The 15974-nt window shown below is 29.1% G+C and overlaps 1 protein-coding gene and 1 long non-coding RNA gene across 4 annotated transcripts; both read left to right on the top strand.

Moving 5' to 3' along the window:
• Window positions 1-1932: 1932 nt before the first annotated feature.
• On the top strand, window positions 1933-15798 carry LOC127248275 (fatty acyl-CoA reductase 2, chloroplastic-like). 3 transcript variants are annotated; one of them, XM_051270549.1, is made up of 9 exons: window positions 1934-2332; window positions 2410-2510; window positions 2598-2797; window positions 2886-2986; window positions 3110-3311; window positions 3436-3597; window positions 3684-3765; window positions 3870-4216; window positions 4318-4629. In XM_051270549.1, exons 1-9 carry the CDS (start codon window positions 2005-2007, stop codon window positions 4487-4489), a joined length of 1695 nt encoding a protein of 564 aa, XP_051126506.1. In that variant the 5' UTR covers window positions 1934-2004; the 3' UTR covers window positions 4490-4629. The 3 variants fall into 3 exon arrangements, with proteins under 3 accessions (XP_051126508.1, XP_051126506.1, XP_051126507.1); XM_051270551.1 differs by lacking the exons at window positions 2410-2510; window positions 2598-2797; window positions 2886-2986; ... (3 more) ...; window positions 3870-4216; window positions 4318-4629 and adding exons at window positions 13578-13678; window positions 13771-14071; window positions 14195-14396; ... (2 more) ...; window positions 14988-15334; window positions 15426-15798 and having other exon boundaries at window positions 1933-2332; XM_051270550.1 differs by lacking the exons at window positions 1934-2332; window positions 2410-2510; window positions 2598-2797; ... (4 more) ...; window positions 3870-4216; window positions 4318-4629 and adding exons at window positions 13076-13500; window positions 13578-13678; window positions 13771-14071; ... (3 more) ...; window positions 14988-15334; window positions 15426-15798.
• LOC127248277 (uncharacterized) lies at window positions 7300-8438 on the top strand. The gene is made up of 3 exons (XR_007838051.1): window positions 7300-7436; window positions 7554-7680; window positions 8079-8438. It is a non-coding gene; the product is annotated as an uncharacterized LOC127248277 (long non-coding RNA).
• Window positions 15799-15974: the final 176 nt, after the last annotated feature.

Genomic DNA, 15974 nt, shown 5'->3' with positions numbered 1-15974 from the left:
TTTTCATTTAACAATATATATTAAATAAATAATATAGTTAGTTACATAATTCATTCGTATATTTTATTTAAAAAAATGTACACAACACTTATATTCTATTTATTGTATAAAATATTTATAGTTAGGAAAAAGTTCGAATAAAATTTCAAAGAAATATGACTAATAATAATTATCTACTATGCAGATGATTATATATTTAATCGAAAAAAATATTATAAATGTCTAATATAACATTTTATTAATGAAAAAGAAATAAAGTAGATGATGTCAATAGCTTCTTCTCCCAAAGTTGTTTTAGAAATTAAGTGAATTTTAACCATTTCAAAATCAGTATATGTTATGGCATATGGTCTAGTATTATATATAAATAAACATTGTGAGGTTTTTAATATAACTATTTATTAAATGTAAAAAATAAAATAAATAATGCTGATGATTTCTTTTTTCAATTTTTTTTTAATTTTTTTTACTTTTTTTTTAAATGATGCAATACTAACACATGATCTTGTAAAATTAGAGGCGACATCAACTGTTCAGTCCCCTAATTAATAGAGTGCTCATATCTTAAAATATTATCATAATTATTATTAAATTTTAAAAAATTAAAATTTAAACTATAATCATATATATTTTTTTCTAACTCTTTATTTCTAACTATGTCTTTTCAAATTTAATGGTCATCTATACTTCTTTACCTCACACTTTGTCGTATTACGGCCATCAACTCAGATCAAATTTGCCTCATCTTCTCTCTTATCTCTTTTATCCTCTTTTAGTCCTTCTCGCTTTTCGAACTTTCGGACATACTGTCTTTTATTTATTTTTCTTTTTTTCTCAAATTGACATTGTCGAGACGGCACGTTCAACCTCTTGTCCAGTCGATGCCAATCTGAGATATTATTTTGAAAATACATTTTAATCATGTATTTATAGAGTCTATAATTTATTTTTGCCCAAAGCTCCAAAAAAATTTGAGACGGCACTGATATAAAACTCAAGTGAAACTTACAACTCATCGATTATGTAAATTATACATAATTCCATATATATATATTCTGAATTTATGCAAGCATATATATATATATATATGTACATATAATCACAAAGGGGCACGAGGATTAACGTGGACACTTATATATATTGTTAGTTATTCGGAAATATAAAAATATTATTAAAATACTTATATTTGTTTTCTTTTGCTAAATATAATGAGACAATAGTAATTTTTATTTATTTTTATTTTTTTATTATTAATTATTTTATAATGTAGGAATTTGCAATCGCTACCTCCAGATGCCTTCTTGATAAATATTCTACCGAATCTAATAGCCTGCAAACTGATCGACAAAACAAGTCACATTAGACGAATTATATGACAAACTAATAACTTCACGGTCACGAGTCCATCCTCACAGCACACGAGACCATCTCTTACTGTACCAGACAAAAGTAAATTTTGATTGAGAATGATGCAAAGTAACAAAACCTTTCAGTCCAATAAATAGCAAGATTATGTAGTTATTTATGGTCCTATAAGATAATGTGGTTCTTGAATAACAAACTTTAATTACTGTCTATTTGATAGATGTGATAATTAGCACTAATGGTCAAATTTTCATGTTATTTTCCAACGCGTTGGGTCACATCAAGAAACAATAAAAAAATAAAATAATAATTCACAGATACAAAATAAAACATGTGTGGATAATGTTTTAAGCAAGAAAAAAGCAATGTAACATGTGAAGTAGATATCAGTCAACCACCCAATTAATTAAATTAATTTGTCCGTAGTAATGAATTAAGTCATGGACGTTATAAACAAAAAATAATAATTAATTTCAAATTATTTCCATGTATTAAAATTAAATTAATATCCAAATTCCAATCTTATCTTCACCACTTCTCTTCCTATAAATACACTTTCATATCCTTTAGCAATACCACACCAAAGCAAAAAGAACTTCACTAATCTCCATTGATCCCAACCATCAAAACCAAAAGAAAATGTCCCTAACTCAGACTTCATTCTTCTGCCCTCCAACAAATATTTCTTCAAAAAAATTAAGCCCACAAACAAATATCTCATTTTTCCCTAACATTCATGACAATAATTTGAAATATTCACAAAGGAAAGAGAGTGGGAAAGCTGCTGTTCTTTACAATGGCTACTCCTACTTCACTTCTCCTTGTCATCCTCTTGAATTGGAGCTCCCTAAATATGATCAATTCGATTTCGATGTTGTCGAGGATTATAATGGAGGGATAGGAATCGTTGAATTCTTCGCCGGAAAAAACATTTTCCTCACCGGCGCAACTGGTCTAGTCGGGAAAGGTAGCATCGAGTTTTTCAAACACTAATCCTTACAATTTCTGACATTAATCTTACATGATATATGCTTAATATTTCAGTGATTTTGGAGAAGATGTTAAGATCAACTGGAGTGGGAAAAATCTATTTATTAATCAAGGCTGAAGATAAAGAGGCTGCGTTTGACAGAATTACCAAAGAAGTAAGTTTTCATTTCTGCGTTAATCTTTAAGAAAAATTATTAGTTTTTATATGAGCTAATATAAATTTCTACTTTCTTGACACTTAGATAATCGACTCCGACTTGTTTGAGGGTCTTCGAGATATGCATGGGACATCCTTGGAAGCATTTGTAAGATCAACATTGATACCGGTTGTTGGGAATATTTGCGAGCCGAATCTTGGGATGGACTCTGACTCTGTTAAGATGATCAGGAAAGATGTAGATGTTATAATTGGATCGGCAGCTAGCGCGACATTGAATGAGAGGTAAGCCTTTATTTGATCAATAAACAACAATTGTAGTACAATAAAAGACTTTGATCTTAAATAAATATTTTGCGTTGGATGGTTTTAGGTACGACTTGTTACTCGATGCGAATGTGATTGCGCCTCAACGACTAATGAGGTTCGCCAAGACATGCAAGAATCTCAAGCTCTTTACACACATTTCAACTGGTATGTACTTGTGACAAGTACATATACATATGTATAAATATGTGTATATGTGTGTGCGCGCGCGCATAATTTACCATTTATGATGGTTGAAGTCTAATATATGTTAAACATATTGTATTGCAGCCTTTGTAAATGGAAGAAAAGAAGGAATAATACTCGAAGAGCCGGTGATGATGGGAGAGAATAAACGCAAAGACAGCAGCGATAACCTTTCTTCGATCCCTCGACTAGATGTATCCGATGAGATACTCATGGCTTTTAAATCATCCGAGGCTTCCACAGATTACGACACAACTAAATATTTGAAAAAACTTGGCCAAGAGAGGTTAGTACCAAAATTTAGTCTTCTTTTCATACTTAATTTCTTTTATTTCTCTATGGCTTGAATCCAACTTCAAGACAGTCCAAGCCTATTATATATGCTAAACAATTCGATATTTACTTTGCAGAGCCGACTTGTTTGGATGGCACAATCCTTATCATATGACTAAAGCTATGGGGGAAATGGTCCTCGATGAAATCCGAGAAGATATACCGTTGCTCATCATTAGGCCAAGCGTCATCGAGAGTGTCTACAAAGATCCGTCCCCCGGATGGATACAAGGAAATAGGTATTGTTTTAAATCTTTTGAATGATTTGTAATTTATCAACCACTATTTAACATAACATAAAAAATTTTCAAATGATCGATTTCAGGATGTACGATCCGGTGATGATTTCCTATGGAAAAGGGCAGCTTCCAGCATTCTTTGCAGATCCTCAAGTGGCTATGGATATTGTAAGCATAACAGGAATCTCTTACCATTAAATTTAGGATACTACAAAAAAAAGTGTGATTTATATTCTCTATTGATTTTCTTACATGGATGTGTGTATGTTTAGATTCCGGTGGATATTGTGGCGAATGCAACCATTGCGGCTATAGCGAAGCATGGAGCTGTGAATAAGCCACAACTGAGTGTCTACCATGTGTCATCAAGTGCGCTGAATCCCGTGACTTATTCAGACTTCTTCGAATATCTCCACGAGTATTTTAGTGCCACACCTTTAGTCGAGGATGCAACAGTTGAAAAAATAAGTTTTTTCGACAATTTCAAGGACTTCTCTGAGTATACGAGAGAGGCAATATCCCGACAAAGTGGACAAAAGTTAAGTCGATGCAAAGCCAAGGCTGCCTACGCCGCGCAAGTGTGCAAAATGTATGAATTTGCAGGATTCTTCCCGGCAAGGTAAAATAAATTTTTATCAAAAATATGTATCCCTCTCCTCTTAATGCTTTCGAATTTTTCGAATATAAACAACATTTTTGTTATTCCCCTTCTTTTATTAGGTTTCACACCGGAAACATGCAAAAGTTATTGCAAGAGATGTCTGAAGAGGAGCGACTCGACTTTGAAGTCGACGTAATGAAAATAGACTGGAGAAAATATTTTCAAGAAATTCACATCCCTGGATTGAGAAAGCATGTCATCAATGGCATGAAAATGTCTAGCAAGAGTTGAAGCAAGAAAAAAAATGTTTCACTGATATGTTGTAAGATATATTCTTGCGTATACACAATTATCGATTGTACTTTTTACACATGTATAATAATAGTTTTAAAAAATTGAAAAATTAAATATAATAATATATTTAAGGAGAATTGAAAGCTCAATTTAACATTTCTACATTAGAAAAAAAAATAAAAATACTTATGACTTATTTTTTAGTCCACAAGTCTTTTGCTCAATTTTAAATCCACTATTCATCTAATTTTTTCCCCCCTAAAAAATCAAATCAAATACCTATTTTTTATTTTTTTAATTATACTAAAAATCAATTTTACATTCAAAACATCACATCATACAACTATTCAAATTCAAAATTTTTACTATTCAAATCCCAACTCAAAATCCAAACCCCCAAACAAACACAATTTTTTTTGGATTCAACTCAATATACTATTTTAACTATTTTCGTCTATCTTATTTAAAAGTATCAATTTTTTTTTTTTTTTATGATAAAAGTAATCCATATATAAATATCAAAATACCCTTCACTTTTACAAAAATATTTATTTAATTTGTATTTACAAAGACAAAAATGTTAAAACAATCTTACATTGTTTTAACTATTAAAATACTATTATTTCTTAATTTATTATAAAAAAATAAATATAAAAAAATATTTTGAATTAGAAGGAAAAAAATATTAAAAAAATAATAATTTTAGACGAGAGAATAAACATCTTCAACTTGGCATGCAAAACATTGCGGCCAATTTTTCATAATTTTTACAATCAATTATTTAGAAAAAGAAATAAATGCTCATCAATTTGATTTGAAAGCTAGCTACCATGGAAATCATTCATGAAAACAGTATTGTCCCGTACCTTTTAATGCAAATAAACCATTTGAAAGGAATATATTATTGACTACTTTTATATATATTAAATATGAATATAATTGAAAATTTAGAATGTGTTTCTTTTGATTTTGGTGAGTTTGGAAAAAAAATTGATTTGGATTAGGTAAAAAATAATGTTTAATGAGATATTTTGTGAAAGAAAAAAAAATGTAGTGAAAAAACGCCGAGTCCAAATAGTAAAATTTGGAAACACTCGACTAAATACTCCCTCCGTCCACATAGTTCACATAGAAAGTAAACATTTATTTTTGACGCGGTATTTAAAAAATAATAGTTTTTTAACTATAGTGGATAGTTAAAAGTGGTGTAATGACATTTTTGCCCTTACTTTTTGGGGTAAAAGTAATGATGCGATGTAAAGTAAGGGTATTTGTGGAAAAAAAAATGAGATATTTAATAAAATATTTACTTTGTAAGTGGACGTCAGAATAGAAATATATATACTTTGTAACTGGATGTAGTGAATATATATTTTTAATGGGTTGTTTGTTTGCGGGTTTTTGAGTTTAAGATTTTAAATAGTATAATTTTGAATTGAAATAGTTATTTAATATGATATAAGTAAATATTGATGTGATATAATATAAAACTAATTTTAGCTAATATAAAAAATAATTAAAAAAAAAAACACAAAGTTGATGATGTTTTTTAAAGAAAAAAAATTAATAATTAAGTAAATAGTACATTTCGGTTTGAAAACCCACAAACAAACACCAGTTTTTACTATATATTATCACTTTTCCGAATAAACCATCCGAAAGGGAAATATATAAATCCTACAATAATTTGATCTAATATATTTATTTGAAAATAGTGTTTTATATTTCATATTATGTCTAATTTTTAGTTGTCCCTATCGCTATTATTTTCCAAATTATTATTTTTCATGTGTTCAAATATACAATTCCAATTTCATAATTCCTTTCAGTTACAGTACGTTTTAATTTATTATTTGTTGTGTTTAATTGCAGAAATAAGATGCATTCTATTTAATCTTGTGATCTTTTATGATTTTTTCGGGATTTCATTATCGATCATTTTATTTAAAAACTTAAATGGTTAGATAAGATAATCACTTCATAATATATATATATATATATATATATGAATAAAAGATGCACATCCCTTCAAATTTATCTATATATGAAGTGAAGTCACTTTGATTACAGAGACTTGTTGATTGACTTCATAATATATATATAGATAAATGTAAGTATGTTAGTTGATTTCAAAGTATTTAAATAAATGATACATATTCATTTAAATAGACTATAAGACCAAATACAAGACCTTCCGACTCTGTTGGGGTTCGGGGGCACACCCCTGAAATTTTTTTTATAGTCCGTACAATACATTAATGTGCGTGTTAGAGTTTGACCTTGTATTTTTTTAATAATCTGACAATTCTAATTCAAATATTTGGCGTAGCCGCTCTTAGACATAAATTATATTAATTAATCAAACTGAATCAACAAATATTTTTACGTTCTTTTGTCATGAATGATATGATCCAAAATTCTGAAAAAACTTAAAAGAATTAGTAAAATTATTCATATGAATAAAATGGACGTTGGTTTCTAAAAGTTCATTTTTAGCGAGTATGAATAATTTGGTTTCTAAATTGAATTTTACCTTATGGGAAAATGGTAAAATATATTCCGTATGTATATTTACATTTATTTATTTAAATATGCTGAGTTGGAATAAATCTTTTTTTTTTTTAAAAAAAAAAATTAATTGAATTGAATTGAATTATAGTAGTAGTAAATTATAAAATAAAATAAAAAATATATATAACTGAAAATATATATTTAATAATTTTAAAATATAATAAATATGGTAATATTACCTTGTATTAACTAACGGTCATATCACAATTCTTTTAAATATTTGGTTTAATATTTTATTTTATCAAATTCTTTTGGTTTAATTTTCTTGCGTGGTGTGGTCGGTGCTTGGGAGCAATTGCGCGGTGGGGAAAAACCGCCGGAAGCAAATGAACGACCATCTCGCCGTCTTTCGTTCTCTCATGCCGTCAAGCGAGTAAGTATTTAATTAATTAACTAATTTAGGGTTTACGAGGTTTAATTGGGGGATTTTGGGGATTATCAGATGCTGATTAACTAACAAAATGATGGATGTATATATATATATATTAAGGCGGCGAGCAGACGTCCATAATCGGCGGCGTGGTGGATTAAATCCAGGAACTGCAGCAAATCTTGCGAGGCCAAGAAGCAGCGCATTCGGAAGCCGTGGTCATAAGCCCCAGGCAGGGCCTAATTTGGTAATTAATGTGATTTTGATTTTTGATTTTTGATTCTTGATTTTTAATTTTTGATTTTTGATTGGAGTGTGGATTATATATATATATATTATTCGTTGCTGTCCAATCAAGAAAACAGCCATTATCATTACTGAGTGGATCTGAATTTTGTGATCACGAGATGAGTGCAGACAGTTTGTTGTGTATAAGATAGAGATAGAAGAAAAGAGCAGGGTATTATTTTGTTTATACTTCTTTCCTAAACCATTTGTGTAATCGATCGATAGATAGATATTAGTTTTTGTGGCTCTCTAAAACCTAATTGATTTTGCATTATTGTTGTTTGTTTGTTTGTTTGTTTGATGTTGTGAATGCATTCGAATATATATTTAATTGACGTTTTCTAGTGATGTTTTTAGTTTGTAGGTACAGCTTTTGGGGGGAGCGGCCGGATGAGCAAACTACCGAAAACAAAACAGGGAGTTTTTCGTACTTCTCTCTTTTATATTTATGCATTGCATTTATTTTATCATATTGCATATAGAGTTAGGATTATTTTTACGTCCCGGGACTTGCATGCATTATTAATTAATATAATTGGATGTAATTATTTTGATAGCACAAATAGAAAATCCAACCAATAAATTGGATTATTTTATCATATTGCATATAGAGTTAGGATTATTTTTATATCGCGGGATTTGCATGCATTATTAATTAATATAATTGAATGTAATTATTTTGAAGGCACAAATAGAAAATCCAACCAATAAATTGCTTTTACACATGTATAGTAATAAAAAAGATATAGATAGAGATAGAGAATTAATATAATGTTTGATTGATTTAAATATGGTAAGTTAGAATAAGTCTTTATATATATATAAATAGAATTGAATTATAGTAGTTATAAAATAAAATAAAACTGAAAATATTTAATAATTTGAAAATATAATAAATATGGTAAGTTATAAAATAAAACTAAAAATATTTAATAATTTGTTAAAATATTTAATAATTTGAAAATATAATAAATATGGTAAGTTATAAAATAATATAAAACTAAAAATATTTAATAATTTGTTAAAATAAAATAAAATTGAAAATATTTAATAATTTGTTAAAATAAAATAAAACTGAAAATATTGAAAATATAGTAAATATGGTAAGTTATAACATAAAATAAAACTAAAAATATTTAAAAAATTTTAAAATAAAATAAAATTGAAAATATTTAAAAATTTGAAAATATAGTAAATATGATAAGTTATAATAAAATAAAACTAAAAAGATTTAATAAATTATAATTATGGTAATATTACCTTATATTAAGTAACGGTAATATATGACAATCCCTATAAATATTTGGTTTAATTTGGGGATTATTTGTATAATAGATAGATAGATAGATAGATAGATAGAGATAGTCGGTGAAGTGGAAGTGGAGGTGGAGTTCGCAGGCAGGCAGGGCCTAATTTGGTGGAGGAGATGTTCGCCTTTCTCTATCTTTTGGCCATGTCTGGCAATCGTCTGTCAACATCGATCCTCATCCCTCCTGCTTGCGTTCAACAGGATGAGGGAGCTGATGCGAGGCAAACCTAAACCTTGCCCGTGAAATCTGCAATCATCTACAAATAGATAGATAGATAGATAGATGCTTTGTTGTCTCTTTCATGTCATCCTTAGCTATCCTATCGAAATTGCTCTCTCTCTCTGCACCTCTTTCTTGAATTCTTGGGTCTTTCTTGGATTCTATCAACACAACCAACAGATAGCTTTTTTGGATTCTAGATCTCTCTCAAAGGACCTATCTCTCACTCTCATCTTCTCAGTACGCTCTCGCATTTCCCTATAAAAATCTCTATCATATCCTTTTCTTTCATCTGTCCACAAAGCCTGCAACTGCTACTGCTACTGCTGCGCTCTGGTCATCAGGGTGTACCTTTTCTTTCTGATGTAGCAGAATGCGGTTGGTTGGTTGGTTGGTTTCTCCAGTGATCGATCGACCGGGAGAATGAATTGACCTTGATTGATGTTGATTCTTTATGCATATCCGAATCAATACTCACTGCCATCATCGTCTCTGTCTTAGTTTCTCAAGTATTTGCCAATTTAGTACAACTAGTAGGGATAGTAGCAGCAGCATTTCCTGCCGTTGCAAAACAAGAATTAGCAATTCCTGCAATTACCAGTACATTGCAACCATAATTTAGTTATAATGTGTTATTTCTTGGTAATTGAATGCCAGCTGAGTGCAGAGGAACTGGCTCAGAAAATCCAGCACATTTTGCTAGCAGGAATTGAGATGATGATTTGCATTTGCAGATATGTATGTATGTATATGGATCAATAAGGGAAGGGTGCAACACACACAATAATCTATGTATATATATATATACTATTATTTATTATTATTATTATTATTAGAATATATAAAATAAAATTTTAAATAAAAATTTATTTTATAATTATTTTTTAAATAAATGATTTTTACATTAATTTTTAAATTATTTATTTGTATGTTTTAGTGTGTTTATTTAATTGTATGATTTTATATATTTTTGTGAATTATGTAAAATTAAGAAGATATGATAGAGTAATATTTTGTGTGTTCTTATTATTTTTATTTTTATGTCTATATGTTTAAATTTGTATATTTTATTATATTTCTAATATTTTTATACATTTCCCAATATTTGATTTAATTTTAATTCCTGCAATTTTCTTCCAATTATGCATTAATTTAAATTTCAGTTTTAATTCTTTCCATACTTTCAATTTCAATATATTTTTTTTCAGCATTTAATTCACTTCGATTTCATTGTGGTTTATCTCTAAATTCACGAGATTAAATTCAAATGTTTTATTGAATAGATTGAAAAATCACAACCATGATCTCCAACCTGTCAAGTTATTAATTTTCAAATGATTATATTAATATTTTAATATCCATAGTTATTAGATAAATAAAAAAAATACGTTAATTATTTGTGGACGACAAAATATATCCACTCTTTCCTTAATTTCCTAGTATTTAATCTCTTCAAAAAAAATAAAATAAATAATAGTAAACTTTTGAAAATAGTAATATTGTCTCCATATTTTCAATTTATATACACTTGGAAGAAATTACGGTCTAATCATAAAAAGTTAAATTTTTTAAAAATCTCGTGTCCTAATAGCGTTGTCTAAGAACATTTAATATTCTTCCCTCCCACCCCAAACAACTTGTCGATGTCCAATCATACACTTTGAAAATGTTTTAAAGCACATATTTTACTTTATTTATATTTTTCAGGAAATAATACTCCCTTTTTATTCAATTGTGTGCTCAAATATTTAAACACAAATTTTAATAAAAATTCTTATAAAGATACTTTATTTACATTGTGTTTTTTCTTGATTTGTATCATATAAATCCATTGCAAGTAAGGTCGAAGAAGAGATTTAATTTTTCTTTTACGAGGTCACTTATTATGATGTAGTATATTCGGGAAAATCGCAAAAAATATTCTTAATATATACCTAATTATCACTTTCATCTTTTGTTTATCTCGTTAGTAAAATATATTTTACACATTTGCAAAAGTCATAATTTATGTCTTTCAGTTGTGCGTAGAACAACCGTTGTATAAAAATGACGTGCGGTCGGATGATAGAAACAACGAGTTTTGCAAACATGTATAATATATTTTATTAACGACATAAAAATATAAGAGACAAAAATGATAGTTTGGTATAAATGAAAGTTATATTTTTCAATTTTTTCTAGTATCCCTTGCTAATTCCAATTTAAAATTCCTAAATCGGAACTAAGAAATCGAAAAAAATGACACGCGCGCGATGCGATTGTCATGTTATTTTTACAAAACATTCGTAAAAAATTAAATTGAAAATTTGTCATCAAAATGTCTGAAACTTTTTCTGAAGAAATAATAAATCGAATATGCATTAGATAAATCAAACATAAAAAATTGAGGCAAAGTATTATTGTCTTGTATTATTTAATGTTTACATTGATCGATACTAAATTAAATAAAATCATACATCTTTTATTTTTTATTAATTCAAATATAATTATGTTAAATGCGTTGACTGACATGATATTAATAATTGACTCTATTACTTATATATTTAATTTAATTTTTACACGATTTATAATATATACTTACTATTTTATTTTATTTTTCAAATTTATTTACTTTGTACTATTCATTGCAAATTCTCCCTAAAAATACATAATTAGGTTCTACTTACCCATATATGAAAATCACTTTTGATCCTATTATATTCCTCTACGGTAGATTTAAATTTTCAAAATTTTGTTTCATAAATATTAAATCAAATATTCAAATTATTATTATTATTATGTTTTAAATATTTCAAAACTTCAAAATTTTAAAATAAAAATTTTATTTATTTTATTTGCCATCTATTACCACACGTACATATATATTTAAAGACATTAGTCATTTTTCTACAAACCTATCATATTTAATATTTACTTGAAATCACATACTATTTTCCTTCACTAAAATTATGTTAGTATTATTTTTTTTTACCGTCCATTAAACTTATGCACGATCTGAAATTTATAGTAAAATACTCTATTCATTCACAATTTTATTACTTCTATTTTAACAAATGATAATAATTTGTCATTATTTTTTCACACACCCCACTACTTTTCTATTCATTCATTAACAAATTTTCTATAAACCTTAATTTTATTTTTTACTTGCCACTTTAATATTAAAATATTATTATTTTTTAGTCTACGTGTACAAGAAAACTCACATAAATTTATCGAACGAAAATAGCATTTTTCAGTGTTTGTTAAATTCTTTAATGTTTCCAAAATATCGGAAACCTATGTTGTATTTGTTTGTGGGTTTTAGTTTTTGGGTTTGGAGTTTTGAATAGTAAAAATTTGAATTTGAATAGTTATTTGATGTGATATTTTGAATGTAAAATATATTTGTAATATAATATAAAAAATTATTTAATGTGATATTTTTTGAGGAAAAAAAATTTTAATGGTAAAAACTTGTTATATTTGAATTCCGCGTATATTTGAGGTGAGCCAGTAGTCCTATATTGTTATTTTCCAACGTGTTGAGGTCACATCTTGGAACAAGAAATAAAGCAAGAAGAAATAGTTCACAAGTACTAGAAAATAAACACATGGGGAGGTATATATGGATCACGTTTTTTAAATAATTTGGCAGACAGAAAGATCAATGAAGCATCTGACGTAGGGCATCACATAACCACCCATTTATTATTAATAGGGTGGTTTGTGATGAATTAAATAATTAATTCCAAATTCTTTCCATGTGTTCAAATGTCCAATTCCAATCTTATCTACACTACACTACTTTCCCTTCCTATAAAAACACTTTGATATCATTCAATAAACCACACCAAAATCCCATTCCCTCAAAGCAAAAAACCTTCAATAATCTCCATTAATCCCAACAGTTAAAAGAAACGAACAAAAAAACAAAAAGAAAATGTCCCTAGCTATGACTTCATTCTTCTGCCCTCCAACAAAGATTTCTTCAAAAAGATTAAGCCCACAAACAAACATCTCATTTTCCCCTAACATTCATGACAAGAATCTGAAATATTCACAAAGGAAAGAGAGTGGGAAAGCTGATGTTCTTTACAATGGCTACTCCTACTTCACTTCTCCTTGTCACCCTCTTGAATTGGAGCTCCCTAAACATGATCAATTCGGTTTCGATGTTTCCGAGGATTATAATGAAGGGATAGGCATTGTTAAATTCTTCGCCGGAAAGAACATTTTCCTCACCGGCGCAACTGGTCTAGTCGGGAAAGGTAGCATCGAGTTTTTCAAACACTAATCTTTACAATTTTTTACATTAATCTTACATGATGTATGTTTAATATTTCAGTGATTTTGGAGAAGATGTTAAGATCAACTGGAGTGGGAAAAATCTATTTATTAATCAAGGCTGAAGATGAAGAGGCTGCGTTTGATAGAATCACCAAAGAAGTAAATTTCTATTTTTTTTGTGTTACTCTTCATGGCTACTTATTTTAATTTTATTCTTTCATATTTATTAATTTAACTTTTTTGACATTTAGATAATAGATTCGGAATTGTTCAAGGGTCTTCGAGAGATGCAAGGGACATCCTTGGAGGCATTTGTAAGATCGACTCTAATACCAGTTGTTGGGAATATCTGCGAGCCGAATCTTGGGATGAATTCGAACTCCATTAACATGATCAGGAAAGATGTAGATGTTATAATAGGATCAGCAGCTAGCGCGACTTTGAACGAGAGGTATGACTTGTTACTCGATGCAAATGTGATTGCGCCTCAACGACTAATGAGGTTCGCCAAGACATGCAAGAATCTCAAGCTCTTTACACACATTTCAACTGGTATGTACTTTTGACAAGTACATATACATATGTATAAATATGTGTATATATGTGTGTGCGCGCGCATAATTTACCATTTATGATGGTTGAAGTCTAATATATGTTAAACATATTGTATTGTAGCCTTTGTAAATGGAAGAAAAGAAGGAATAATACTCGAAGAGCCGGTGATGATGGGAGAGAATAAACGCAAAGACAGCAGCGATAACCTTTCTTCGATCCCTCGACTAGATGTATCCGATGAGATACTCATGGCTTTTAAATCATCCGACGCTTCCACAGATTACGACACAACTAAATATTTGAGAAAACTTGGCCAAGAGAGGTTAGTACCAAAATTTAGTCTTCTTTTCATACTTAATTTCTTTTATTTCTCTATTGCTTGAATCCAACTTCAAGACAGTCCAAGCCTATTATATATGCTAAACAATTCGATATTTACTTTGCAGAGCCGACTTGTTTGGATGGCACAATCCTTATCATATGACTAAAGCTATGGGGGAAATGGTCCTCGATGAAATCCGAGAAGATATACCGTTGCTCATCATTAGGCCAAGTGTCATCGAGAGTGTCTACAAAGATCCGTCCCCCGGATGGATACAAGGAAATAGGTATATAAGTTTGGCGAATTAATCGAATAAGGGACATCTATCAATCATTATTTAACACAACATAAAAATTTCAAATTGTCACGTCGAGTGTAACAACATAGTTTCTTCCATTCATTGATTTCAGGATGTACGATCCGGTGATGATTTCCTATGGAAAAGGGCAGCTTCCAGCCTTTCTTGCAGATCCTCAAGTGGCTATGGATATTGTAAGCATAACAAGAATCTCTTACCGTCAAATTTACAATTTTGCCAAAAAAAACATGTGATTTAATTTCTCAATTGGTTTTCTTACATCGATTATTTAGATCCCGGTGGATATTGTGGCGAATGCAACCATCGCGGCTATAGCGAAGCATGGAGCTGTAAATAAGCCACAACTGAATGTCTATCATGTGTCGTCTAGTGCGCTAAATCCCGTGACTTATTCAGACTTCTTCGAATATCTCTACGAGTACTTTAGCGCAACACCTTTAGCTGAGGATGTAACTGTTGATAGAATAAAATTCTTTGACAATTTCAAAGACTTCTCTGAGTACACACGAGAGGAAATATCCCGAAAGAGTGAGCAAAAGATAAGTCGAATCAAAGCAAAGGCTGCCTACGCCGAGAAAGTGTGCAAAATGTATGAATTTGCAGGGTTCTTCCCGGCAAGGTATGATAAAGTTATCTAAAAAAATTCCAAACATATTAGTACTACAAAAATTTCGAAATGTAAACAAAATTTATTTATTTTCTTTGATTAGGTTTCACACAGAGAACACTCGAAAGTTATTGCAAGAAATGTCCGAAGAGGAGCAACTCGACTTTGAAGTCGATGTTATGAAAATAGATTGGAGAAAATATTTTCAAGAAATTCACATCCCTGGATTGAGGAAGCATGTCATCAATGGCAATAAAATGTCTAGCTAGGGGCCTTGACAAAAATTGAAACAAAATTAATTTGGTAAGATTGATGTGTATACATAATTTGCTATATGTGTTATTGTTCCAAATTGTATAGTGTTGGTATAGGGTCGATTGAGTTTGTATTCCTTGTTCGAGCTTGACTCAAACATGCTCCTATTGGGCTTGGGCTAAAAGAGTAATTGAAATTCGAATACAAAATATTTTATTTTATTTTTTTTAAAAAGGATAATAGATTCAATATTATCTCATTTATATATTTTATCCGTCTATCAAATCTATATTTGTTTTTACTTTTTGTTTGTCTACAGAAAATATACAATTTTTATTTATAGCAAATAACTTTTACACACTTATTATTTTATATCGTGCAACGTTACACATATCGT

This window comes from Andrographis paniculata, unplaced genomic scaffold (genome assembly GCF_009805555.1).
Source record: "Andrographis paniculata isolate CXL003 unplaced genomic scaffold, ASM980555v1 Contig33END, whole genome shotgun sequence".
In the NCBI taxonomy this organism is placed as follows: Eukaryota; Viridiplantae; Streptophyta; class Magnoliopsida; order Lamiales; family Acanthaceae; genus Andrographis; species Andrographis paniculata.
Note: the sequence above shows the minus strand (reverse complement) of the source record. Positions and strands in the feature narration are given on the sequence as shown.